This window comes from Python bivittatus, unplaced genomic scaffold (genome assembly GCF_059951505.1).
Source record: "Python bivittatus isolate LINGU-HERP-01145 unplaced genomic scaffold, Pbiv_v1 ctg000980_np1212, whole genome shotgun sequence".
Lineage (NCBI taxonomy): Eukaryota > Metazoa > Chordata > Lepidosauria > Squamata > Pythonidae > Python > Python bivittatus.
In genome coordinates this window covers 40,654,674-40,678,069 of record NW_028277125.1, presented here as the reverse complement: position 1 = coordinate 40,678,069, position 23,396 = coordinate 40,654,674, and the positions used below count along the sequence as shown (strand labels likewise).

The 23,396-nt window shown below is 37.4% G+C and overlaps 1 protein-coding gene across 20 annotated transcripts in view; it reads right to left on the bottom strand.

Moving 5' to 3' along the window:
* The window catches only part of KIF1A (kinesin family member 1A), a 109,276-nt gene that overhangs the window by 49,746 nt on the left and 36,134 nt on the right, over positions 1-23,396 (bottom strand). For 7 of the 20 annotated variants that reach the window (XM_088131996.1, XM_088131997.1, XM_088131998.1 and 4 more), the window contains exons 10-25: positions 23,318-23,393; positions 22,874-22,952; positions 21,940-22,082; positions 20,948-20,974; positions 17,654-17,865; positions 15,431-15,510; positions 14,516-14,591; positions 13,558-13,637; positions 12,303-12,409; positions 10,411-10,494; positions 9,894-10,074; positions 9,489-9,561; positions 5,378-5,471; positions 3,031-3,179; positions 2,412-2,590; positions 904-1,041 (exon numbers count right to left, since the gene is read on the bottom strand). In XM_088131996.1, the coding sequence (XP_087988122.1) occupies positions 904-1,041; positions 2,412-2,590; positions 3,031-3,179; positions 5,378-5,471; positions 9,489-9,561; positions 9,894-10,074; positions 10,411-10,494; positions 12,303-12,409; positions 13,558-13,637; positions 14,516-14,591; positions 15,431-15,510; positions 17,654-17,865; positions 20,948-20,974; positions 21,940-22,082; positions 22,874-22,952; positions 23,318-23,393 (1,778 nt within the window). The remainder of the gene's footprint in view (positions 1-903; positions 1,042-2,411; positions 2,591-3,030; positions 3,180-5,377; positions 5,472-9,488; positions 9,562-9,893; positions 10,075-10,410; positions 10,495-12,302; positions 12,410-13,557; positions 13,638-14,515; positions 14,592-15,430; positions 15,511-17,653; positions 17,866-20,947; positions 20,975-21,939; positions 22,083-22,873; positions 22,953-23,317; positions 23,394-23,396) is intronic. The other 13 variants (XM_088132000.1, XM_088132001.1, XM_088132002.1 and 10 more) reach the window with 3 other exon arrangements.

Genomic DNA, 23,396 nt, shown 5'->3' with positions numbered 1-23,396 from the left:
ATCCTCCCAAAGGAATGGATTGCATCTTAAATGCTCTTGATTTTGTTAAAATTCTAGCTAAACCCTTTCCACCTGAACTCCAACCAACTCTCAGCTGATGGTATCACATTTTTTCTCTAATAGTTGCATGTGAAGCACATGAGAACACACAATATATACTAGGCAGTATATAGGCCGATATCACACTCCATACATCACACACACCCCTACACAAATGTTCAAAATCCTACAGCAGAGTTCCTGAGCTACCTCTCACCCTACATTTTTTTTTTTGTTTTGGGTTGTTACTGTTGTCATCTAGGAGCACCATGCTCACTTCCAACTATCCAAGAGGATCTACATGGTAATAAGCTATGAAATGGTTGTCATATTCCCATCACATATAATTGTGATGGTTTTCACAATTCAGAAGTCATGATCAACAAGCAGGAAGTCCTAATGATGGGCTACAACTTAGCTCGTATGAGCGGAACTACACAGAATTGAAGAGGGCATCATGCTGGATCACAGAGAGTACAGGCCATAGCCATCTTGCTGTAGAAAGATGTGGAGAAGGAGTACATACCCTGGACATCATGCATTTGGACATCAGGCATAGTTTTGTGAAAGGTGTATGTGGTGTAGATACGTGCAGATCATATTTAAAAGGCTCTGCATTGATAATAAATGGATGGATAATCCACTCCAGCATGGAATGGAAGATGCAGATCTGATTTCTTATCAAGTATGAGATGTGATCGGAACATCTTGATTTGTCATCTAAAGTATAACACAATCATTGTTCCTTAGTGGAAGGAGAAATGGTTGTCATATTGCTTTTGCCTACCTATGGATTATTTTCTTCCTTTGGGCCTCATTGGTTTTACTTTATATTATTTTTACAAAGAAGATCAAAACTCTCACCTGCCAACCAGCCTGAACCAAGGAAAGCGATCATAAAAGGGGTCTCCGCCTGTCACCACATTATCACAGTCTTCTATAACACTAGAGGGCACTTCAGCCGCCCGATCATACATCTCCCGCATCAGGTCCAACCTCTGTCTGCAGTTGCAGAAAAAATAGATTTTCTGCCAAAACGGTAGCTGAGAAAGTATCCCCCAACCAATTTATCTGTGCTTGCCATTATCTTACTTGCATGTACTAAGAATTTGGTGTAGAAACCTGTTCTGTTCACTGAGACACTAAATGCATGCTCTCAAGTCAGGTAAATAAAAACATCTTCAAGCAATGGAAAGAAACTGGGGAAAGGTCCTATTTTTGCAGAGTTGGACCTATACCCCAATATCAATATTCTCAGAATTGGTACATATGGCTGTTCTGGTGCTTACATAAAAAAAGCTTCCCTTGCATTGACAGGAGCCTGAGTTTACAGGAATGGCCTATTATTGTAAATTTGGAGCAGGAAATTAGATTGCTGTCAGATTTGATGTACACATTACTGTTTTTATATATGCAGAAATGAAAAAACTCCTCAAGCTCTGAGGATATCTGAATTTATAATAAGAGACTATCTTTGGAGATTTGAGGACTGTAGCCACTGAAAACATCACTATCCACCTGACAAGTGGGGTTGGCCTCATAACTTCTGAGCTTCCAAAGGTCCCTCAAGACCTGGTTATGACAGCAGGCAGTGGGGACCTCAGGGGATGGGTAGACTAGTGAGGTGACTCCATTATTATTAACATCTCCCCATTTTTGTTTTTGTTTTGTATTAGCTCTGTTTTTATAGTTTTTAATGCTTTTTAATAATTAATAATGATAATAGTTTTAGGTATTTATTAATTGTTTTAGTTCTGTTGTAGGCCGCCCAGAGTCATTGGCTTTGTGAGATGGGTGGCTATATAAATTGGACAAATAAATAAATATAATAAATATATCACTGCTTTGGTATGCTTAAAAATAAAATGTCCATAAGCAGATTGATTGTGAGGACAATCAATCATTGTTTCCAAACCAGTGAATACATAATTATTTTGGCATGCATAGAAATCGGATTTCAGCTCATGTGATGAACTTGTGAAGATCTGGATTGATCAATGCCATGTCAAGTTCAACTTGTCTTTGGCATAAGTAAAAAGGAGCATATGAGATCTCCACAACAGTTCAAATAGCATAATAATAATATGGCCATCTTGAACCAAAGACTGTTTGGGTGATTCTGCAGGCTCACATATCTATAAAACATAATTCTCATTACTAAGCTGAACCCTCTTGTCCAAATCACAGTCCACTGAACTGGCCATTTTAACAGGCAGTCAGAGGATTAGTATGGCAATTTAACTCACGTTCCTTTGACTTAGGAACTCTTATTGTTGCCAGGTAATAATCTCATGCCATTTTTTCCTACATGATTAAAAATTACCTCCTTTAGCCAGCTAGTAGCCATCTTGGCTTTAAAAGCTTACACCTACCTTAGCTTCTCCAGAGTCCAGTAATGGGTTGCTCCATTCTTCTGGTCCTGCACCTCTACTGCCACAATGGTCTTTGGGAAAGGACGTTTCTCACGGTCTTTGGCAGCATCTGGAGGAAGCAGGTCTGGAGGCAGAGGTGAGTATAGGGTGTCTGTGAGGAGTACAAACTGAAACTGAACCTGGAAGTGGATTATAAGTGTTGCTGGTTAGTATTGCTTCATTCACAAAGGCAATCAAATTTTTCTTATTCTGTATTCTTCTCTGTACAGAAAAGATGGGACTTAGATTTAGCAGAAGGCTTTGGGGGGGGGGGTCCTTCCCATTACTGAAGCCCACCACCTGATGTTATTAGACAATGGGTTGGGAAGAATCTAGTCCTTGGACCAGTTTTATTTTCCAAACTATTTTGTAGCACCCATTTAGGATGATTTAACCTACCTGGCAGACTAGTTTATCCCAACAAAAGGAGGGAGGGAGGGAGGGAGGGAGGGAGGGAGGGAGGAAGGAAGGAAGGAAGGAAGGAAGGAAGGAAGGAAGGAAGGAAGGAAGGAAGGAAGGAAGGAAGGAAGGAAGGAAGGAAGGAAGGTCATATTTATTTTCTAAGCCAAGAACTGTTCACCTTTTTCTTCAGTTCCACACTGATCGCATTGGCCTCTTTCAAGAAAATGGCATTGCCCCACAGTAGATCTCGAAGAGATGTAAATTGATACCATTTCCACTTCCTAAAGGCCCAGAGTGCTAGCTCAAACTCCCGCTCTGTCCATTGAACTGATGAGATAAACAAAACAAAACACCGCTACAGGGTCAACCACTTCAAAGCACAAGGCCTTACCTATATTCCCTGATCCCTCTCATGAGATTACCTAAAACATGTAACTCTATAGATTACATAAAACATGTATCTCTATAGATTAATTTGACAAGGTGATACTTGTGGGGAGCCCTTCCCTTGGAAAAGTATGCAGAATCAGAAGACATTTGTCACTTAAGACACCACAGCACAAAATGAATAATACTTAGGAAATGGCAATGATGGTTAGGCTCTATTTGTTGGAGGTGTTCAGACAGAGGCTGAAGAGTTGTCTGTTATGAACTTCAGTTTGGATTCCTGCACTGAGTTGGATTTGATGGCATAAATTCCCCCTTCTAAATCAAGATTTATGTGAATTATTCACTGCTTTGTCAATTTTCTAATGAAGTAGAGCTCTTTCCACTAAAAAAACTTTTAAAATATTACAATTAACTTTTCTTTAAAAACTTTGGTTATTAATTTGTAACACTGCATACAAACTAAATAGCAATATATAGATAGATAACTTTATTACTATTGTATTCATATCGAAATTACATCTAATTCTAAATATAGATATAGATATTCTTATTTAAACTGTTCTCTCTTACAATTATATAACTTTTTTCTAGTTCATATTTATGATTCAATTTTTTAACAATGAATTAAACCTAGACTATACTTAATCATATTGTCCAGTTTTGCCTCTCATTCAGTACAAAGCCAATTCAAAGAGTTAGAGTTGACAAATTTGGTTAAGCCAATTTCTAGTGTCTGTGTTTCAAGCATTTTCCCATTAGTAGATAATCGCATTTTTCACAACACTCCAAGGTCAATATAACCAAAATTCTTCATGAATGAAAAAATTCCAGATTTTTAACCCTTAATATTCATATTAGCATATTTAACCCTTAACTGTCTTCCAAGAATCTGGTTCACCAAACTGATAATATCTAACCAATCAGGACATCCATAACATATGTACCTGAGTTCCTTCAAATGTATTTCATCTCTGGCATAGAAAGAATGAGAGCCAAACTTTCTAAACATTCTTTGAGGGGTTCAATAAACCCTAAAGATTATGCTTCGCTAAATTAAATGAGTTTTAGGTCATAAGAAATATAGCTAATTTTCCTTAAAACATGAAGTCATTGGTTGGATAATATAAAATATGCCCATTCAACATTCCAAATTTCTTGTATTTTGTCCAAATTGATTTTTTTTAAATGTTTGGTAATAATGAATTGTTGGTGTAGTTTCAGTGAAAGCTTTCTCTAACACAATGCCTTTGGAGTGCAATAGTCTCAAGGCCAAAGCATAACAAGTGTTTCAACTTTATGTACTTAGCTTTTCTAGGTAAGTTATATTGGTCTGAAGTGTCAATTTCTTATAAGAGGAAAAATTAAGTATAAATTTTCTATCCAATAAAGCCCCAGTATGTCTAACCATCATCAAAGCTGGAAAGATAAGGTTCCTTCTGTAATTTGAACCAAAAACTTGCTAAGATTGTAAGAATGCTAAATAATGACTCTTGAGCCACAGTGATACATAAATAATATTGTTCCCATTCCAGTACATGGTTGAGGTTAGCAAATAAGTCTAGGGATAATTTTCTAATGAAACAGAGGCTAGACATTTCCTCTCTGTTGCTTCTCTGAAGAGTACCAAAGGCTACCTATCCATTCACTGGGGCATCTGTAGCTGAATACAATATTGTGGAGTCCTTGGTGCTATCTGAGCTTGGTTGTTTGGTTGCAGACATTTCATCACCCAACTAGATAACATCAGCAGTGCCAGTGAGTGTGGAGTTTGCTCTCTGTTTATATTCAGTAGCTTGCCCTGCTGGTGGTGGCAGTGGGGGGCTCTCCTTGGTAGTTCCTTGATTAGGGTATTGTTTCATGCTTGATTGTTTGTCTGGTGTTAATCCCTGCTTATCTAGGTGTTGGCTGATGGAAAGGATGTGTCCTGGTCTTTTTGTTTCTCTTAATTTTTTGTTGTCAACACTGATGATATTACCTAGTTGGGTAATGAAACATCTGCAAGCAAACAACCAAGCTCAGAGAGCACCAAAGACTCCACAGTCCAATCCTGAGCTACATATATTCTCTTCTGTTGAATACAATATTGCTGCATGAGAAGCTGCCTACAGCAGCTTATTTATTTCCTAGAAGCTCACCTTCATCCTCAGGTTCCTCCTCTTCCTCATTAGCTTCAGCATAGTATCTTGAATCCATTTGCTTCTGTAAAGCCTCTAATTTACTCTCATAATCCTAAAAGGACAAAAGGAAAACAGTCAAGAATTTATTGTGTTCTGAGACTTCTGGTGAGGACATGGCAAGCTAGACATCCCTAAAAGAGTGAGGACGGCATTACTGCAGAGATTGGCAGCTGGAGGTGGATCCTGGCTGGAGAAATCTCTCTGAAGAAAGGAGAGATTGTGAGATCACCCACATGTACTCCAGACAGCTGCTCCTCATGAGTAGACTGCAGGAACCAAAGGGGAGTTGAGCAGCTGGAAGTCAAAGGATCCCAGCTAAGTTCATGGTCATAACATAGCCTATATGGACATAAAGCTTGGCTGAGCCTCATTTCCTAATCACTTTTGGAATTATTTTTTTGTATTGCTTTTCAATAAAAACCTTTGGAACAGCAAGTTTTATGGCATTCACTGGGTGAGTTTCCTTCAATCCTTAGTGAAAGAAGTTTTAAGTATAAGTTTAAGGACCTAGAAAAATTCTTTTTGGGGGTAATAAATGGCAAAAGGGTGATTAGAGTGTTGTTTTTAGAAAGTTATAAATGGACTTAGGGTCCAGATGAATTGGAAATAAGATTTTGAAATTAATTATAAGAATCCTTCCCGGCTGTTGTTCTGAAGTCTGAAAAAAAACATGATAGGATGGGATTTGAAGGTTGGACACTAAAGGGAACCAGAAAGAACTAAAGATTACAATTAAAGGAGAAGTACAATTAAACTCAACTTGCTAACACAGAATGGAGCAAAGTACTTTAACATTGAATGTATTGAAGAATATTTGTGAACAATGGATTCAGAAGTTAATTTTAAGAATGTCTGCCATTATACGACTGTGTGTAAATAACATTATGGAAGAGGAACAAGTTCTACTGGAAAAGACTGAAATTTATTTGAACATAAATTTTAAAATGACAGGCTACAAGAATGATCTGGAAAAAGATGATATACTGGATATACAAATGAAACCGGCTGGTGTCTTTTTTTTTCCCCCAAATAATTTTATTAAGAATTATAAATGAAAAGAATAAAAGCCACTACAGGTTACAAAAATACAAATAGAAAAATACAAAAGAAAGGAAAAAAGTGTGGGGGAAAAAAGGAACATTGAAAGAGGAAAAGGAGAAGGAAAAAAAAGTAACTTCCCCCTTCATCCCAGCAAGTAAAGATAATCTTAATAGTTTATCACTATCTTTAAATACAACATAATCTCTCTTCACCCCATATCTCAACTATTGAATAAAAAACAAAAAACCCAACTCCAAATGCGTTGTCAGTCATTCTTTATCAGCAAATGCCCAGTAAGGGCAACCAAATGTAACTGTTTTTCTCCTTTAGCCCTGGTTGAATAAGCCAACCTTGTATTCCTCCTCTGAGTTTTTTAAAAGATCTTTTTTAACCCCTTCAAAAAGAATCCCAAAGCTAGTTTTCTGTTCACCTGTGTTTCAAGCCAAAAATCTTTCAGAACTTTAGCAGATTTCTTTTGTATATCCAATAAATACAGTGGTACCTCGGGTCACGAACGCTTCAGTTCATGACCAATTCGGGTCACGAACAGCTCCGTTCTCAAAATTTTGCTTCCGTTCGCGAACGCCGGATCGGATGATGAACAGGATCCGCGGCCATTTTCCCTCCCATGACACGTGGTCATGGCTTCCTGTAGGGAGGGGGACTCTCCCTCCAAGCAATAACCACCTCCCCGCCCACCTTCCTGTCCTCCACGCCAGAAGTTGCGTCGAACAAGGTTAGCGTTTTCTCTCTTCGTACTGTACTTTGTGTCATAATTTTGTGGTTTAAAAAAAAACAAACATATGGTTCAGAATGGATTAACCGTAATTACATTGAACCTTATGGGGAAATTTGATTCGGGACGCGACCAAAATCGGTTGGCGACCAAATTCGGAGGGGTCAGAACGGATTAACCATATTTACATTGAACCTTATGGGGAAATTTGATTCGGGTTGCGACCAATTTGGGTCACGACCAGAGTCGCGGAACGAATTAAGTTCGTGAACCGAGGTACCACTGTAGTTTGTCCTTTTGTTTGTCACTTCTAATAAAGTCTTTCAAAACCTTAACAGAGCTGTTTTGTATATCCCTTTAGTATCCGTGTCATTTTCCTAGTTCAATATTTGTATATCTCCTTTTGGGAATAAGTTATCCATCAGTTCCATTTGTGTGCCCATATCTTTCTCCACATCTTTCTCATTACTTGTTATATTTAAGTCCCCCTTCAAAGTAATTTCAAAATCATCCATTGCAACTTGTTCTTGTTCTGTAATTTCATTACAACATGCTCTGTCAATCTTGTCAAAAAATGCATGTATTTTGTTAAGAAGCTTGGCAGACAAATATTCCCAAGTTTGTATTATAGATTTCTGCTCCACTTTTTTATCCTCTAGCTCTCACTAGTGTCCAACCTTCAAAGTCCCCTTATCATGAAAAATATGAAAAAAATCAAAACATTTGCCATTTTTCCCATGAGAAAATCTCTTCTAGTTAATTCAAAGCTCTTTGTGGGTATTTAAATTTATAATTCCAAGCCCATCTGTGCCCTTAATCCATTGTTAAACTTTCTAGCGTCCATATTCTGAGCACACTTTTGCTGTTTAAATCAAAAAGTAATATTTTTCAAAAGGTTATAAAAATCATATTTAAAAGTTCTTCCTCTAAGGAGAAGGTGACTCACCTAGCAAATAGAATATAACTTGCTGTTCTGAAGGGTTTCAATCTTTTTAAAGCAGCAAAAAAAAAAAAAAAATCCAAAGTGATTAAGAAGTGAGGTTTGGTTGAGCTTAATGTCCTTTAAAAAGGCTGTGTTAACGACTGTGAGCAAAGATGGTTCCTCCCTCGACTCCCAGCCACTTGACCCATAGGCAAACAGCGAAACTATTCCTGTGGTTTACTCATGAGGAGTGGCTATGTGGAGTCACATGGGCTATCTCAGAGACCTCCCCTTAATCGGTGACCAGCTTTTAATAATTAAAAGGGACACACAAATGACAAAGCAGAAGAGTGAATTGGATAACTTTCCTATATTGGATTTACAAAAGAGACCTGTTAAAATTTTGAAGGATTTTGTGAGAAGAGACGAAGAAAAAATCAAGTTCTAGGGCATTATTTGAAGGGGTTAAAGACCAAAATTGTTAAAAGTAAAGGGAAGGAATATAAAATTGGTTTATTTGATCATGCTATCTCTGGTAACCCTTAATGGACTTTTGTTGACTAAGACTGAATGACAAGGCTTTGTTTATAGATAAGAAATGAGATATGGGAAGAAGAGATCATTTATTGTATTTTAGGAAAAGGTGATAAGTTACTAAAATTGTTTATACTTATTGTGACGAAGGGAGAACATGTATTATTTATGTTTCTTTTTCTTTACTATATTTTTATATTTTATTTTTTTCCATTTTTCTTTCTATTCTTTTTTCTTTTCTGCACTTTCTATTTTTTCTTTTTACTCTTTTATTTTTTTTAGTTTGTATTAGCTTTTATCTTTTTAATTGTAACATTTAATAAAATTATTGCCAAAAAAAAGGAGAATTTATTGTGTTCTCTTCATCTACTGCATTTTAAATGTCTGTAAAACTGGGAAATGATGCTGCTCCAAGTGGTAAATTCTTTAATAACTGGCTCTTCAGTTTAACTGACTACAGAATTATATGTTAAACAGGTTCATGAGAATCTGGTGACTTTGTCCTTTGATAAACATGACTGGTGAAACTAAGTAAGAATTTTGTTTATAAGTAATATGATGTTAATGTATTCTAGTCATTATTCCTCTTGCAAATGAGCTAGGAAAGAATAGACAAATCAATCTACTTCTAGTCCATGCTAGGTTCATATATTTAATCATAAATTCATTTATCAAATTTCTGCACATTCAAAAAAAATGCACAAACATTTGCATCTACATTTGTTTGCATGTGCCATTCTGAACACAGTTTTGAACTGCATTTTGAACACAATTTTTATGATGAGACATACTGTACATCATAAAATTCAGGAAACTGCAATCAAAGGACTACTTACAAGTCTTTGTTGTTCCAGAAGGTAATTAGCCTCTTCTCTTTCCTTTCGGTATTGATCTTCCAGTTCCTGAAGCCTACATAGAAACACGAATGACAAAATGACAGTACAGGATCAACAATCACAGACAGCCACTACTTTCCATAGTCCTTTCATTTTCCCCACCCCAAAATGCCATTTGGACACATATATAGGCAAAGGACTGATGGCTTTCCTGATGGGCAGGGCCTTTCTGGGAGTCTCTGACAGCGATCTTTCCTATTACCTGTTCTTTGGCCCTGTTCTTTGGACATGATAGGAATTAAACCTGGAAGCTTCTACATGTACAGTATTTGACCTACTAAGGCCAGGGACCTCTTAATTTTCCATTGTAGTTCCTGAGTTCTTTCCTACTTTCTTCTTACTCACCTCTGTTCCATTTCCTGCTTCATATCAATGCCTTGTTTCTCTAGCAGTTCTCTCTGGGCAAAAGCCCAATCCACTGGCTCAGCAGGAGTCTCTGCACAAGGAGTTCGTTCCCGCTCTTGCCGTGCCTGCTCTGGATGGTTAAATCGAAATACATGGCTTTTCCCCATGATGATGCGATTTCCTATAGAAAGAGGGGGGACATATTTAGCAGGGATGCACATGGGGTTGGATTTCAAAATCTATTCAATCCAATACTAAGCTGATACAACAGCTATCTGTTGCAGAGCTCTATCAGACTTCTCACATGCATATTAGATGCAAGTCATGCAACTTGAATGCAAGTCATGGTCAACTATCAGTACATTTAGGATGACACAATCTTTCCTTCAAAGAATAATTCCTTTGAATCTGTCCCAGTCTGGCAAGCAGCCAGTCTGTTGCAAGGCACCTGTTGAATCACTTGGTCTTTATGCTAAGGATCCACCGCTCAATTTGTTCTCTTAGAAAGTGAAGTTACCTGATCTTAAGATGCTGGGTTCTGTTACTTTTTTTCCATTAACATAGGTATCTGCACCCTCACAAGGTTCCAGGGTCACAATAGCTGGAAAAAAAAAATACAAATGGAATTCAGACAGTGAAAACCATTGAAGATGTTCTATGAAATATGTACATGGTTATCCTCCAAACATGTACTTAATATACTAGCCATCTCCATCCCTAAGAAATATGAGGAAATGAAGGATAGTAATAGTAATTTAACCATGTTGTTATGGGTCACATAGTATCAACTACAAAATCTGGTAATTGAGACTCCTCACAATTATCACATGCAGCTGCCCTTCAGCTTCAAAAAGTTAGAATAAATTTGTGCCAAATGAAGCTGATAATTACTTGTGTATTGAGTATTACTAAGTATCTACATACCTGCCTGCACTGTGTATAAAACTGTTTCTGAACTTTTGAAAAATTGGTTTCTTCCCTTAGTACATTTTGAAATATTTTATTCTAAATCATGAGCTAGCTCATTCTATGGCTGTTTTTAAACACTGTGCTAAAAAAATATTTGGGTTTCCATGACACATAAGTCCAATAATTGTAGTTTGTAAATTATGGTTATAACAGCACTAAGTGTCTATTAGGCTATCATGGTTTGTTCAAAAACCATGGTTAAAACAATGTGTGAATATTGTTGATTAGTGAGTACATAGATGGGATGTGCTTATACATCCCTGTTCCCAAATTTCCCACATGCATGTCTCTTCTTCAACCCTTATGTGATGAGCACCAGGATGTGAATAAGATTTCTGTGCACATTTGACTTAACTTAGAAACCAGCTAAGGCAGGTTCCAAGTACAGGATGGCTTCTAAATGCATTCATCCAAATGTCCTTTATCCTTAAGCATCTTCAGAGTTTCACATGTAACATACAGAGTTCTGCAGAGAAGTTCATACAGGGGAATCTGGGGACATGGTTTCTTATGTTTTGGCAAATGGCCAATTAGAGTTCAAATATTAATATGAGCATATTTTACAAATAGGCTACATAGATACATAGGACAATTCAACAATATAAGATCAAGTGGTTCTCAAAACAAATGATCCTCAAACTATTTGTTCAGAATAGACAGTGTAAAAATGACTAGGAAAAAAAATTAAGAGAAATATCCATTTTTAATTCAAAGGCCATTTCCTATTTCTTCATTTGCCTTGGAAAGTTATTTGTATTAGTTAGAACATCTCCAGAAAAATCCTCAGGTGAATTTCTTGGCACTTTCCAGTGCTTCAGGACAGGGTGACACTACTAGATATCTTCATATGGAAAGTTAGAATGTACTGTATGAGTGAAATCCTGTCCTGTGAGAGAATTGTGACTATTCTATGGAGGATGACCAGGATGACACAACTGAGAAAAAAGAGACAGCCCCTTCCAGTCTGGATGCTCCATCTATCCCAACCTAGTGCTTTCAAAATGCATGTAAACAATTTGTGTCCATTGCCTATGTTGACTGGGGATTTGGGGAACTCTAATCCAGATATACCTACAAGCCATAAAATTGAGGAAGGCCACTACTGAACTTCATTTTGAAAGGCAGGTAGGCCCTTTTGGCAGGAACAGAAAGCAATGACTTCTCAGCAATGCCTGGGAAGTAGAGCTAATAGAAGAGCTATGCAGCAATCTGGATTTAAAGGGGAAAAGGTGTTTTAGAGCACATGTGAGTGCACACCTTGCACCTACTGACTATACCTTACACCAGACACATCTTTTCCCAGGTTCATGCTGAAAGTACAGAAGACAATTGCATGGTCCCAGGAAAAGTTACAGCTTCTTTAAGGAATAGCCAGTGGCTGCTGCACAACCAGATAGGGAAGAACACCTGGAAATGTGGAGTTTTTCCATACAGGGATACCTTCACTGCCAGATTTATTGTCACTTCGGAATACACAATGCTCTTCTTTGATGAAATGGCCACTGAGTACAATATCCTGCCTCCTCTCACCATCTTCTCGACCAACCCTGTTGAAGATAAAACTCAGTTATTCAAGGACCAGTGATCCAAAACTGTAAGGCATTCTCAACAGCTCATTCACTGCAAAGGGTCTGTTACGTACTCCTAACAAGCAGGTAGCAAAGTTCAGGGAACATTACGTAAACAACAGTATAGTATACTAGTTCTTATGTTACTGCATTACTTAATCAGTTTGCTTGTTGCCAAATTAAAAGCAATAATTATGACATGGGAAGCCCTGAATAGCTGATCTATCCCCATCTTCTTCTATAAGAGCTTCCCTGTCCATTAAGATTAAGAAATTAATGGTTGGACCTGTTCAAGATTTCACTTCTGTACTATATTACAAATGTCAAGATCAGGACCAATTCTGTGATTATGCCAAAGCTCTGAAAAGTCACTGCCTACAGATATGCTCTGCTTTTTCAGTCTCCCATCTCCTATTAAGGGTTGAAACTATAGATGGCCAATTCTTACACTAGGTCCCATCATAGTGCATATAGAAACTCTACAACCAATCATGGTAATCATAAGAAGTACTTACAACTTTATTTGGCCTTCCTATTATATTTTTCTTCATGTAACAGATTAACTACAGATTGGCCGTTTTATATAAAAAATACAGCAGCTCGGTTTCTTTTCATTGGCATTGGATAATCAATTGTTGCATACAACTTCTTTCTTGCCTGCAATAAAGATTTTAACCAAGCCAAGCCATGTCTGTGAATCTTCTGCCAAGTCAAGCTGAGGAATTGACCTAAATTGTGAAGTGCCAGGAGATCTGTGATTAGCTGCCAGTCCAGTTCAGGAAATCTGATGGCAGACTTGATTTTTCTTTTAATGTTTTTTACCATAAACTAAGCCAAAGATGGAAACAGCAACATAAAGCTTCTAAAGTCAGTAAGTATTCAACGGGAGTAAATACCAAACTTGATCTGTGATATCTCCTGTTAACAATCCTAGAGTCACTGCTAGTTGATACAGAGTATCATGGGCTGGATCTCCTTCAAAGATTTCAGATAATTTTCAAAAAGCTAAGTCTGCTCTACAAGGTGCAGCAGAAGGGATAAAAAGGCAAAATGGTTGTATAAAACATTTCATTGCCTGTCCTATCAAATTGCTCTGGCATAGCTTCTGTTGCTTCTGACTTTGTTACCTGGTGATTCCATCTTTAATGTAATAGAGGAGGCACTCAGACATCAGTGGGTCTTCATTTAGGTTGACCAGATGTGGAGTCTACAAAAACAGTGGAAAAGAGGAAAGCTAGCCCTCCATCTCTGGCCAAGGAGAGATCTTACCATATCTTCCTGCCACACTGTTTCATCATGAGCAACCTGTACCAAAGGACCAATCCTTTTAACAGAACATTTTGCAATTGCAGATATATAGCTGTACAAATGAGCATATTTACTGCACATAAAATCAGCATTGCCACAGGAACTCTTTGTTATCCATTCAAGAGCCATGTCTTTTTTCAGACTTCTGTCAAGCTACATACTTTATTAAAGACATTTAATAAATGTCAAGCAACTGACATTGAAAAAAAATCTAGAGAAACTAGTGTGACAAATTCCAATCTAGATCAGACACACCAAGCTCCATAGGAAGCCTTCAGCTTCCTTCCTCCACAGCCACACTTGCTTCCCTGAAATCCCTTCCCCTTTTTTCTTTCTTTTTAAAAATTCATATAGAGGGAGGCTTCCAAGAAGCAAATGTTTAGGATAAGATTTAACTCTCCCACCCCCACCCCCCAGTACTGATCCCAGTCCTGAATAAGATTTCACGCAGTTACTCTATTGTTTTAAAGGAGGGAGGTTAGCTGCATACTTTGTATTTAACATATCACATACTTTGCCCCTCAGCTACTCACTGGGGTTGACAGCAAGTAGGATAGTAGAAATTTCTATTGGCTCAAGGGCTGCACCAAGTTTTGGGTGGCATGCTAAGCGTCACACTCCAAAAATGGGAGTAGCTACTTTGTTTTTCCTTATTTTAATACTTCATTTTATAATTTTTAATTTTTTTGTGAGTATCAGAGTTAAGCAGTTGGCATATTTCAAAGTGCTTCTGATCAATATGGAGAAAACAAATAAATAAACAAAAGAGTATCCAACCTTTTTAGGAGAAAATACCCCCAAGGTACCACCATCTTCTCTCATAGCCACTCCCATTTCTGCCAGCAAAGCTTCTCTGGAAAAGATAAAAAAGAGAAGGAAGGAAGGAAGGAAGATGAACTTTTGAATTTTTTGTTAAAACTAGGTAACATAAATAAGTGATGTAGAAGAATGCAGAAATAGAAAGCACTATTCAATCCAGATATAATTACTAGTAATGCATATACATCATTATAATGTAGGTACTGAGAAAGTATAGCTGCTAAGAAAGATTAAACAGCAGTAGGAATGATCCTGGCTGAAACATCAAGGTAAGGGGCAAGGTTCACACAATACCTGGTTCACACAATACATTAAATCAATATTTGCTTACCTTGGTTTAATGACTAGACTATAATTGGCTGGATTCACACAACAAACTAAGCCAAAATCAAACAAATGACATTTGACTTAGCATAGCTAATGACTTCAACCATTGCTCTCCAACATCTGACATGCTTTTAATTCATATAAGAAAAGTAATGTTTAAAGAGATTCTTATCTTACAATTTCCCAGACTTTACACTCATCATAGCTAGTTTACAAATTGAAACATCTTTCATGTGATGACTGTTCTAACTAGAACTTTAACAGGAAATCATTATGCTGTAGTGCCATCACATGGAATATTTCCTTACCACAGCTATAAAGCGTGACGTGGATACCCTTCCTGAAAATGTTGAACCAGATAGTATTCCATTCAGCCCACAACAGCTATTTTATTTTATAAAATAAATGCTTCCATGTAGCACTTTTAGCATGCAACTCTAAAAGTAACAATTAGCTATCAAAAGAAAAAGATGTTATGATGAAATGAAATGTTGAACCATGTGGCATTAATAATATTCTAGACCAGAGTCACTGCCTCATTCCTACCTCTCCATACGAATTGCTTCTGTTCTACGCAGTTTTTCTTCCCATGTTTCATTCAGTTCAGCAATTATCTTCTCCGTTTCCTGAAGAGTTCAAGTTAAATATGAGTATTTCATAACTGTCATCTGATTGGACCAAAAATATTTTGCCTAAAATATATTAGGCAGATATCACACTGTTACTCTAGGACAGGCTTTCACAATCTGATGCTCTCCAGATGTCTTGGAACATAACTTCTGTCAGGATGAGAGTTCTAATTTCATACATCTGGATATGTGAAGGCTGGGGAAGCGTGTTGAAAGAAGTAACAGTTGGAACAATATTATTATGAGCTTATAGTGGACTATAGGAGGAATAGATTAGATGTCCAGCCCCTGGTTATCAATGGAGACCGAGTGGAGCAGGTGGCCAGTTTTAAGTTTCTGGGTGTTATTATAAAGGAGGACTTGACCTGGGGCGCTCATATTGCAGCCTTGGTTAAGAGGGCCCAGCAGAGATTATACTACCTGAGACTTGTCAGGAAACACCAACTGAATGAAAAACTGCTGGTGACCTTCTACCGCTGTACCATTGAGAGCATTTTAACCTACTGCACCTGTGCATGGTTTGCTAACTGCACAGTGGCAGATAGGAAAGCGCTCCAGAGGGTTACCACCACTGCCCAGAGGATCGTTGGTTGCCCTCTCCCCTCTTTGGAAGAACTTTATAGTTCCCGCTGCCTTAAGAAGGCTCAAAATATTCTTAAGGATCCATCCCACCCGGGACATTCTTTTTTTGAACTATTACCATCTGGCAGATGGTACAGGATAATGAAAACAAGGACCAATAGGCTGAAGAATAGCTTCTATCTTAGAGCTGCAACTATACTGAATTCTATCGTATAGTGCAGTATTAATGCAGCATCAGGGGTTGTGCAATATGGAATGTGAAGGTTGTGTTATATGTGTTTTATGTGTGTTATGTGTTTTATGTGTTTTATAGTTTTTATATTTTTAAAGCTGCACTGGGGTGGCATTAATTTCATTGTACAAGTTGTACAATGACAAAGATTTCTATTCTATTCTATTCTATTCTATTCTATTCTATTCTATTCTATTCTATTCTATTCTATTCTATTCTATTCTATTCTATTCTATTCTATATTGCGCTTCTATTGTATACAAATTCTAAATGAAGCCATGCATTTAGAAAACACAAATTAGTCAACTAAATTAAGGACTGTCTACAATTGTATTTAATTGATTGATTGACTGATTGATTGATTGATTTATGAGCTACCTGACTCCAAACCAACTCTGGGCGGCTCACAATATAATAACCATAAAAACATATCACACAACAAAACAAGATGGGATCCAGGCACTCAACTCAAAACATAGGCAAAGTATTGAACAAAGGGCTCCATCCGTCTTAACCCAAAACCTGGGAGAACAATCAGGTCTTCACGGCCTTATGGCAGGCCAATTTGTAAACAGCTGGCTTTAAAGATTGGCAATAAGACTGTTTTGCTCTAAATCCTATCAAAAAAGTTAATTGGTAGGTAGATCTAGGATTTTATAATTGTGCATTATTTTTATTGTAACTGTAAATATATCATGCTGTATATTGATTTTTATTGCTTTTGTGTAATTTTAACTGCTGCTTAATTTTTATATTAATGTTAATTTTTTTTTTATTGCAGCTGGACCATATCGCAGGGGGGAATGCATTATAAATAATTTTGTTTGTTTGTTTACTTTGCTTTTCCATATAATCTTATCAGAAATTAGTATATTGGAATAAAATAATTTGTTATAGACTTTTTGCTGAAAATGGAAAAAAAACTGAAATGGTGATTTCTGGATTTAATGATTGAAAAAAGATTGAATAAGGAGCTGAAGGGATTATTGTAATGTTAAGGAGGGAAGAGGGATAATTATTTTGCTTGTAACTGCTGTAAAGAAGGGTGGAAATTGCTTCTTTAACTATCTTTTTCCCCCTTTCTTTAACTGTATTTTTTTCTGCACTTTTTTATTTTTCTTTCTTTTCTTTATATATTTGTCTTTCAGCTATTTAAAAACTTTTAATAAAAGTTAATTGTAAAAAGGAATAAAATAACTCAAATTATTATAATTGGAATAAATTTCATATTGGAATCTAATAACACTTGTTTATGCTGTCCTTTCTACCAAATTTCCTCCCCTATTATTACAGTACAAACATGGTCTTCTTGATAATGGCTCTTACCTTGAGTCTCTCAATGGCTTCTTCACTACCTGGAGCAAACATGATACGCTCATGGAGACTAGAGACTGAAGCAGCTCGACTGGACAAAGCTGAGAGTGAGGAGGATGGGCTCATTCCTACCAAGGCATTGGTCACTGTGGAGAGATTGTCATGCCGTTGACTCATATCTGCCACTCTACGATTATCATTATTGTTCTCAGAGTCGGACATGTCTATGGGATTCAAGGGGGGAGAAAGAAAAGGGAAAGATACAAGACAAGAAGAAGGAAGGAAAGGATAGAGAAAAGAATTGCAGTTGGGAAATAGCAACATGATGCAATGAGGAGAAAGGTAGAAATTCGACAAAGAGATATGCGGACAGTAATGTAGCTAGAAAGGACAGGGCAGAATCTTCACATTAGCTGGAGCATTCACACTACGCCCTGTGCAACCTCTCTTAAACACTGGTACAACAGACTTTGCTCATTCATGTGCTTTGGGGAAAACAGGCAGCATTATCTTTTTAAAAAAGAAACTCTCAGCTATCATTCCAAAGCCATCTTGTCTAGTAGCATTCTAGGCAGGGACACGGTGGTGATCATGTTCACTAAGGCCATGCATGAGGTATGAAGATTCCATACCACATGAATTATTTATTTAAAATCATTCATTCCAGTGCCATTTTTTAGAAGTGAAAATGTTTTTACATTTTTGAGGCATTGTATTAAAAGGTGAACTCCAAAATTCTAAAAAAAAAAAGGGGGGGGGAATGGGCAAATAAGAATGAACTCCAGTTGAGAATATGATAATGATATCTCACTTTCATGGCTACCTCTATGGTCCATTTGCATAAGGATGCTAGGAAGGGGTCTTGAACTGGACTAATTCAGAAACTGCTTGTGAATGAAGATGCTGAAATAGGCAGAAGTGCCCATCTAATACAGGGGGTATTCTAAGAAAAGATGTTATGATTATCACAGGAGGCATATTCTCTTATAGGACCAAAATAGACTGTCTTTTCTATAGTGATGCTCATTTCTAGAATGTCCTTCCCACTGCAATTTTAACAGATTAACAATACAATTTCAGTATCCAATTAACATTTAGTTATTTAAGACAGTTACATACCACTTCTCATTAAAAGCAGTCTTGAAGTAGTTAACAAATAATAATTACACAAAAAACCCCCAAAACAACTATTTTGGTCAACATTCTCAGAGAAAAAAGAAAACAGGCTAATAGGATATTCTTTTTTTTGAGTGATTCCAAAAAATGTTTTTATTGTGCAGTTGTTTATCTCAATCATGGAATTTGATACGGAATCCAAATAATGTTGTCTTCCCACTATTTCTTCAATCTTGTTTTTTCAGATCTTTACATCTCTTAAGGATTTTAAAATTGATGCATAATATTTTGTTGTCTGATAGTACAGTGAGCTACTTGTTTAGAAGGACCCTTTGATTTGTGCAAACCAGTTTAAAATGGATGCATTTGTAGCCTTCAAAAACTGTAAGATGATACCCAAAATTATAAATTTCAGATTTTTTATATTCTGTTTCCTTATTTGCATATTTTAAAATGGATAGATTAGGGAAACAAAGATACGCATTCCTCTTATAGTGTCAGAATAGGCACCACATATTTGAGATATATGAAGAAAACCTTGAGACTTTTACAGGACAGAAATCTCATTTTATCAGTGTATCATAAAATTGCCCTCAGCTTAAGCAACCCCTAGTGACATGGGCGATAAGGAAGTCGGTTGCTGTTATTTTTTTCCTAGAAATTGTTTTGACTTCCCAGTCTAGCCCAAAGCCTATAACTCCCAGATAGTCCTGCATCCAAATCCTCACTAAACCCTGCTTAGCTTTTCAGGTCAGCTAAGATCAAGTAGGTGCTGCCACCTGTTGAGTGTGTGTGTGTGTGTGCGTGTGCATGTGAGTGTGTGTATATGTAGATAAATAAACAGATAATAGATAGATGATATATGATATAGATAGATGATAGAGAGAGAGAGAGAGAGAGAGATTGACTATCTTAGACTTTTCTGACAACCGTTTTGTTCAACCTTGGTCTTGCAATACCAAACCATCTTGGCACATGGAGGGGCAAGACTTCAGCCTCTCAGTAAAGTAGATATCAATTTACTGGGGATGGAGGTGGGGAACTATAGATCTCTGACCAGGACTAATGGGTTAAAATAATAGAGACTCAGACAAGTGTTAAGCATGTGGAGTCATACAGAGTTTAGAATTTCAGTTCAATACATCATATATTTAATTTATATTTGATATTATATTTGGTATCTTCAGCTATGCTCAGCAGATTACAGTGGGAAGGGGCAGAACCTATATGATTTCACGGGAAAATAGACCTGAATGGCTTTTAAATATATAAATGTGGGGCAACTGGAAAGTTCTGTTTGCTGATTTAATCAGAGCGTAGGCTGAACTGCTCAAAATAAAGGCAAAGGCTCCAGGCCTTCTAACATGCCAGCAAAAGCCAGATTGCTTTGTCAAATGCAGTCAGCAGCTGAACTATTCCCGCAGCATTCCTAACAGGTACAACCAATAGAAGGGCCAAACAGGATCACTGGTAATACTTAGGCCAACAGTGGCTAAAGCAGATATTTTAGTGCTTTGGGGCAGGGTGTTTCCTTTCCCCTAGCAGAACAAATTCACTTGATCCAGTCCCAGCAGAAGCAACAGCAGCAGCAGCAGCACAAGCAGCAGGAAACACAGTTACAGCACAGAGAAAGGAATCTCAAGAGCAAACTCAAATGTAGAAGTTTCTGGAGTCAAGGGAGATGTAGTAGTCTACAAGATCACCAGCTAAAGTAGAAAGCTGCAGTGCCTCCATCCAAAGGCAGCAGGGCCTGGAATACATTTGGATATTAAGTTGATTTTTTCCATGTATACAAAAGTCCAGAAAAAATCTCTCTAAAGCATGCTCAGGAAGGACACATGGGTGTCCTTGGGTCTTTTGATAGAGAGAAATGCCATTTTTGTGGAAGAAGGTTCTAATATGAATACTAAAACTCAACAAACCAATATCTTGCCACAGCTCTGTGCACTTGATAGCAGTGGCTTCCCTAAGTTGTTCATATTTAGCAATATGGTTGGATTCCTGTAAAAGCCCCCATCTGTACTTTGGAGAAGGTATATATAACCATCTCAACACCTGCCTAAAAGGAAAATATTTTCCCAACATTTGCTATTGAATCCATTTCTCATGCTATACTTCTGTTCCTTTGCTTTGACTGAGTTTATCAAAAGCAGTGAAGCACACAAAATACCAGCCATGGGGAATACACACATTTAGGTCCTCCTGGAACAGGATTAGCTAAGAGAGATAGGAGAAGGGAGTGGGAAGACAAAGAAAACAAGAGTAGGTTCATCTTATAGGAATAAAGAAACAGCACCTGAGGGCCTTTCCACAAATCCAGAAACCTTGAGGTTTACTCTTAGACTTTTACAGAACCAACTTGCTTTCTTTACGTAGTGCAGCCTTCTTAAAAGGGACAGCCTTTCCCCTGTTTTATTTTAAATGGGAAGATGTGTGATCTGACACTGTAAAGAGTTAACACATAAAGTGCAAGCAAAAGAGTGCAGATAAAATAACTGGGAAAATGAATAACAAATTTATGAGAAGGGGAAGTAGCAACTACACTCATTTCTAGCAATAACATGGCCATTATCCAATAAAAGTCATGCCATTCAGTTAGCCACTTTTCATGATAGTTGATCTAGTTGGGGTGATCACATCTTCCTAGCAACAAAAAGGTGCTGCTCAAGAGTGATACGCAAAAATAAATAAATCCCACAACAAAATTGGATCTCTTGGTACAACAGAGCAACAAGATGCTCAAGATGCTTATTGCCCCAATAAAGAATTGACTGGAAAGGCCATGAGATGCATATCCTTCATATCAAACAATTCCTTCCTTATTTACAGCTAAGGAAGTACACACTAGGCTGTAAAAAAGAGATAATAAAGATTATGATTAAAAGAGCCTGTGGCTGTAGACCACTGAACATTTGGCAAAGCCTTCACAATATGTTGAGATAACAAACTGCTAGAATTATTATTCAGTATGTCCATTAGAATTGGGGAAGGTTAATGGTGGCTGTAACATGTGAAAATTTTATTGTCACTTCATGGTGAGCTAATGGGCTATGAGATTATAAACTGAAATCAGGTACCATGTGGAGGTTGGACCTGCAGTTAGTGGAAGTGAACTGAGAAGGACAAGATGTAGACATGCAGATCAGCCTTAGCCCAATCCAAAGCACTGATACTCAACATACTATCTATGATATCTCCCAGGCCTTGGGCATACAGCAGGTCTCTCAGGCGAGCCACTTCATCCTTAAGTTCCCTGATCAGCTTGTTGTTGGGATCCTCATTAATGACAGCATTGCACCTGATTTGCTTAGCACGGTCTGCATATCTGTGGGAAAAAAACATATTCTAAACAAAGTAAGGTCTGCTGAAAATGCCATATAGAATGTGAAATCTATAAAAAAAGAATGTTAAGATTAGCTCTTTCACCCAGGCATGGAAAACTAAGCTATTTCTCCTGAAATTCAGGAAATACTGTACTCTCAATCAATCAGTCAAGTAAGCAAGCAAGTAAATCACATCCTGTAGGTCTCAGTCAAAGCTGGCCCATGGCTAGAGGCTCTTTCTTCCTCTGACCTACCTGTTCCACCCCCCCAGTGAAAATCTGGATCAGAGAACACTGAGGATTGTAACACTAGCCTTTCAAGCTGCCAATATTTGAGTTTCTAAGCCCACAGATACAAAACTTTATAGAAGAGAGATTCTCCAGGCATTGGTTAGGAAAGCATATTGAGTCTCTCTTGTTCCTCAGCTTTTCAACTCAGGAACTTCTGTAAAGCCCCTCAATCCAACTTGAGAGAGAAATTTCTCACCATGACCCAACTTTTAACCCTTATGCACTGCCAAGCATGATAGCACAATGAAGTCATTCAGGAGCCCATGTACAGAATATATATATGTTTTCAAACTATTCCTGTGACAGTGGTTCACATACTCAGTGGTTAGTTTCTCTATCCTAATAGTTCTGGTACAGAAATGATCCAATATAGTAAGTCTCCAAGCACATTTTCCCTTCAAGAAAATTTCAACAAAAAATAAGGATGATGCAATGAATTCAATCCTATTTCACAAAGCTTAGTCATTATTCAAAGAATGAGAAGTCTTGTATAAAGCTTCTACCTTAAGGTGCTGAGGGTCTCATCATAGTTGATATCAGCAGGGCTGAGAGCAGCAACCATAGCAGTCCGGGAGTTACCACCTATCCAGAGAACACACAAACACACTGACTGATACAAACCTAAAATTAAATACCGTCCACTTTTTGAGCTGTGTTCATCTTTCTCTTCCTATCTACTGTCTGCTCATTCATCCAGTCCTCCCATATTAAGAAGAGTCTCATCATTCATCCCATCTGTGTGCAAGATATTAGCAAGTACTCTAAGAGATTGAAAATGTTCTTGCTATTAGATTTCAGACAACCAACGACCTTCCTCACTGGTGGAAAGAGTTGAATAAAGAAAATTATAAAAGGGAGTTTCACGAAAGCAGAAGACTTGGGAGATTCATTATTTAGACCCTGATTGAGAAAAGATAGAAGTTGGGTGACATGTTGAGAAAAAGTACCTAGATTTTCTCGGAGGAGCCAAGTAAGTACTGAGTCTCGATATGGAATAAAGTCTGTCTTTTTTTTCTTCTTATTCTA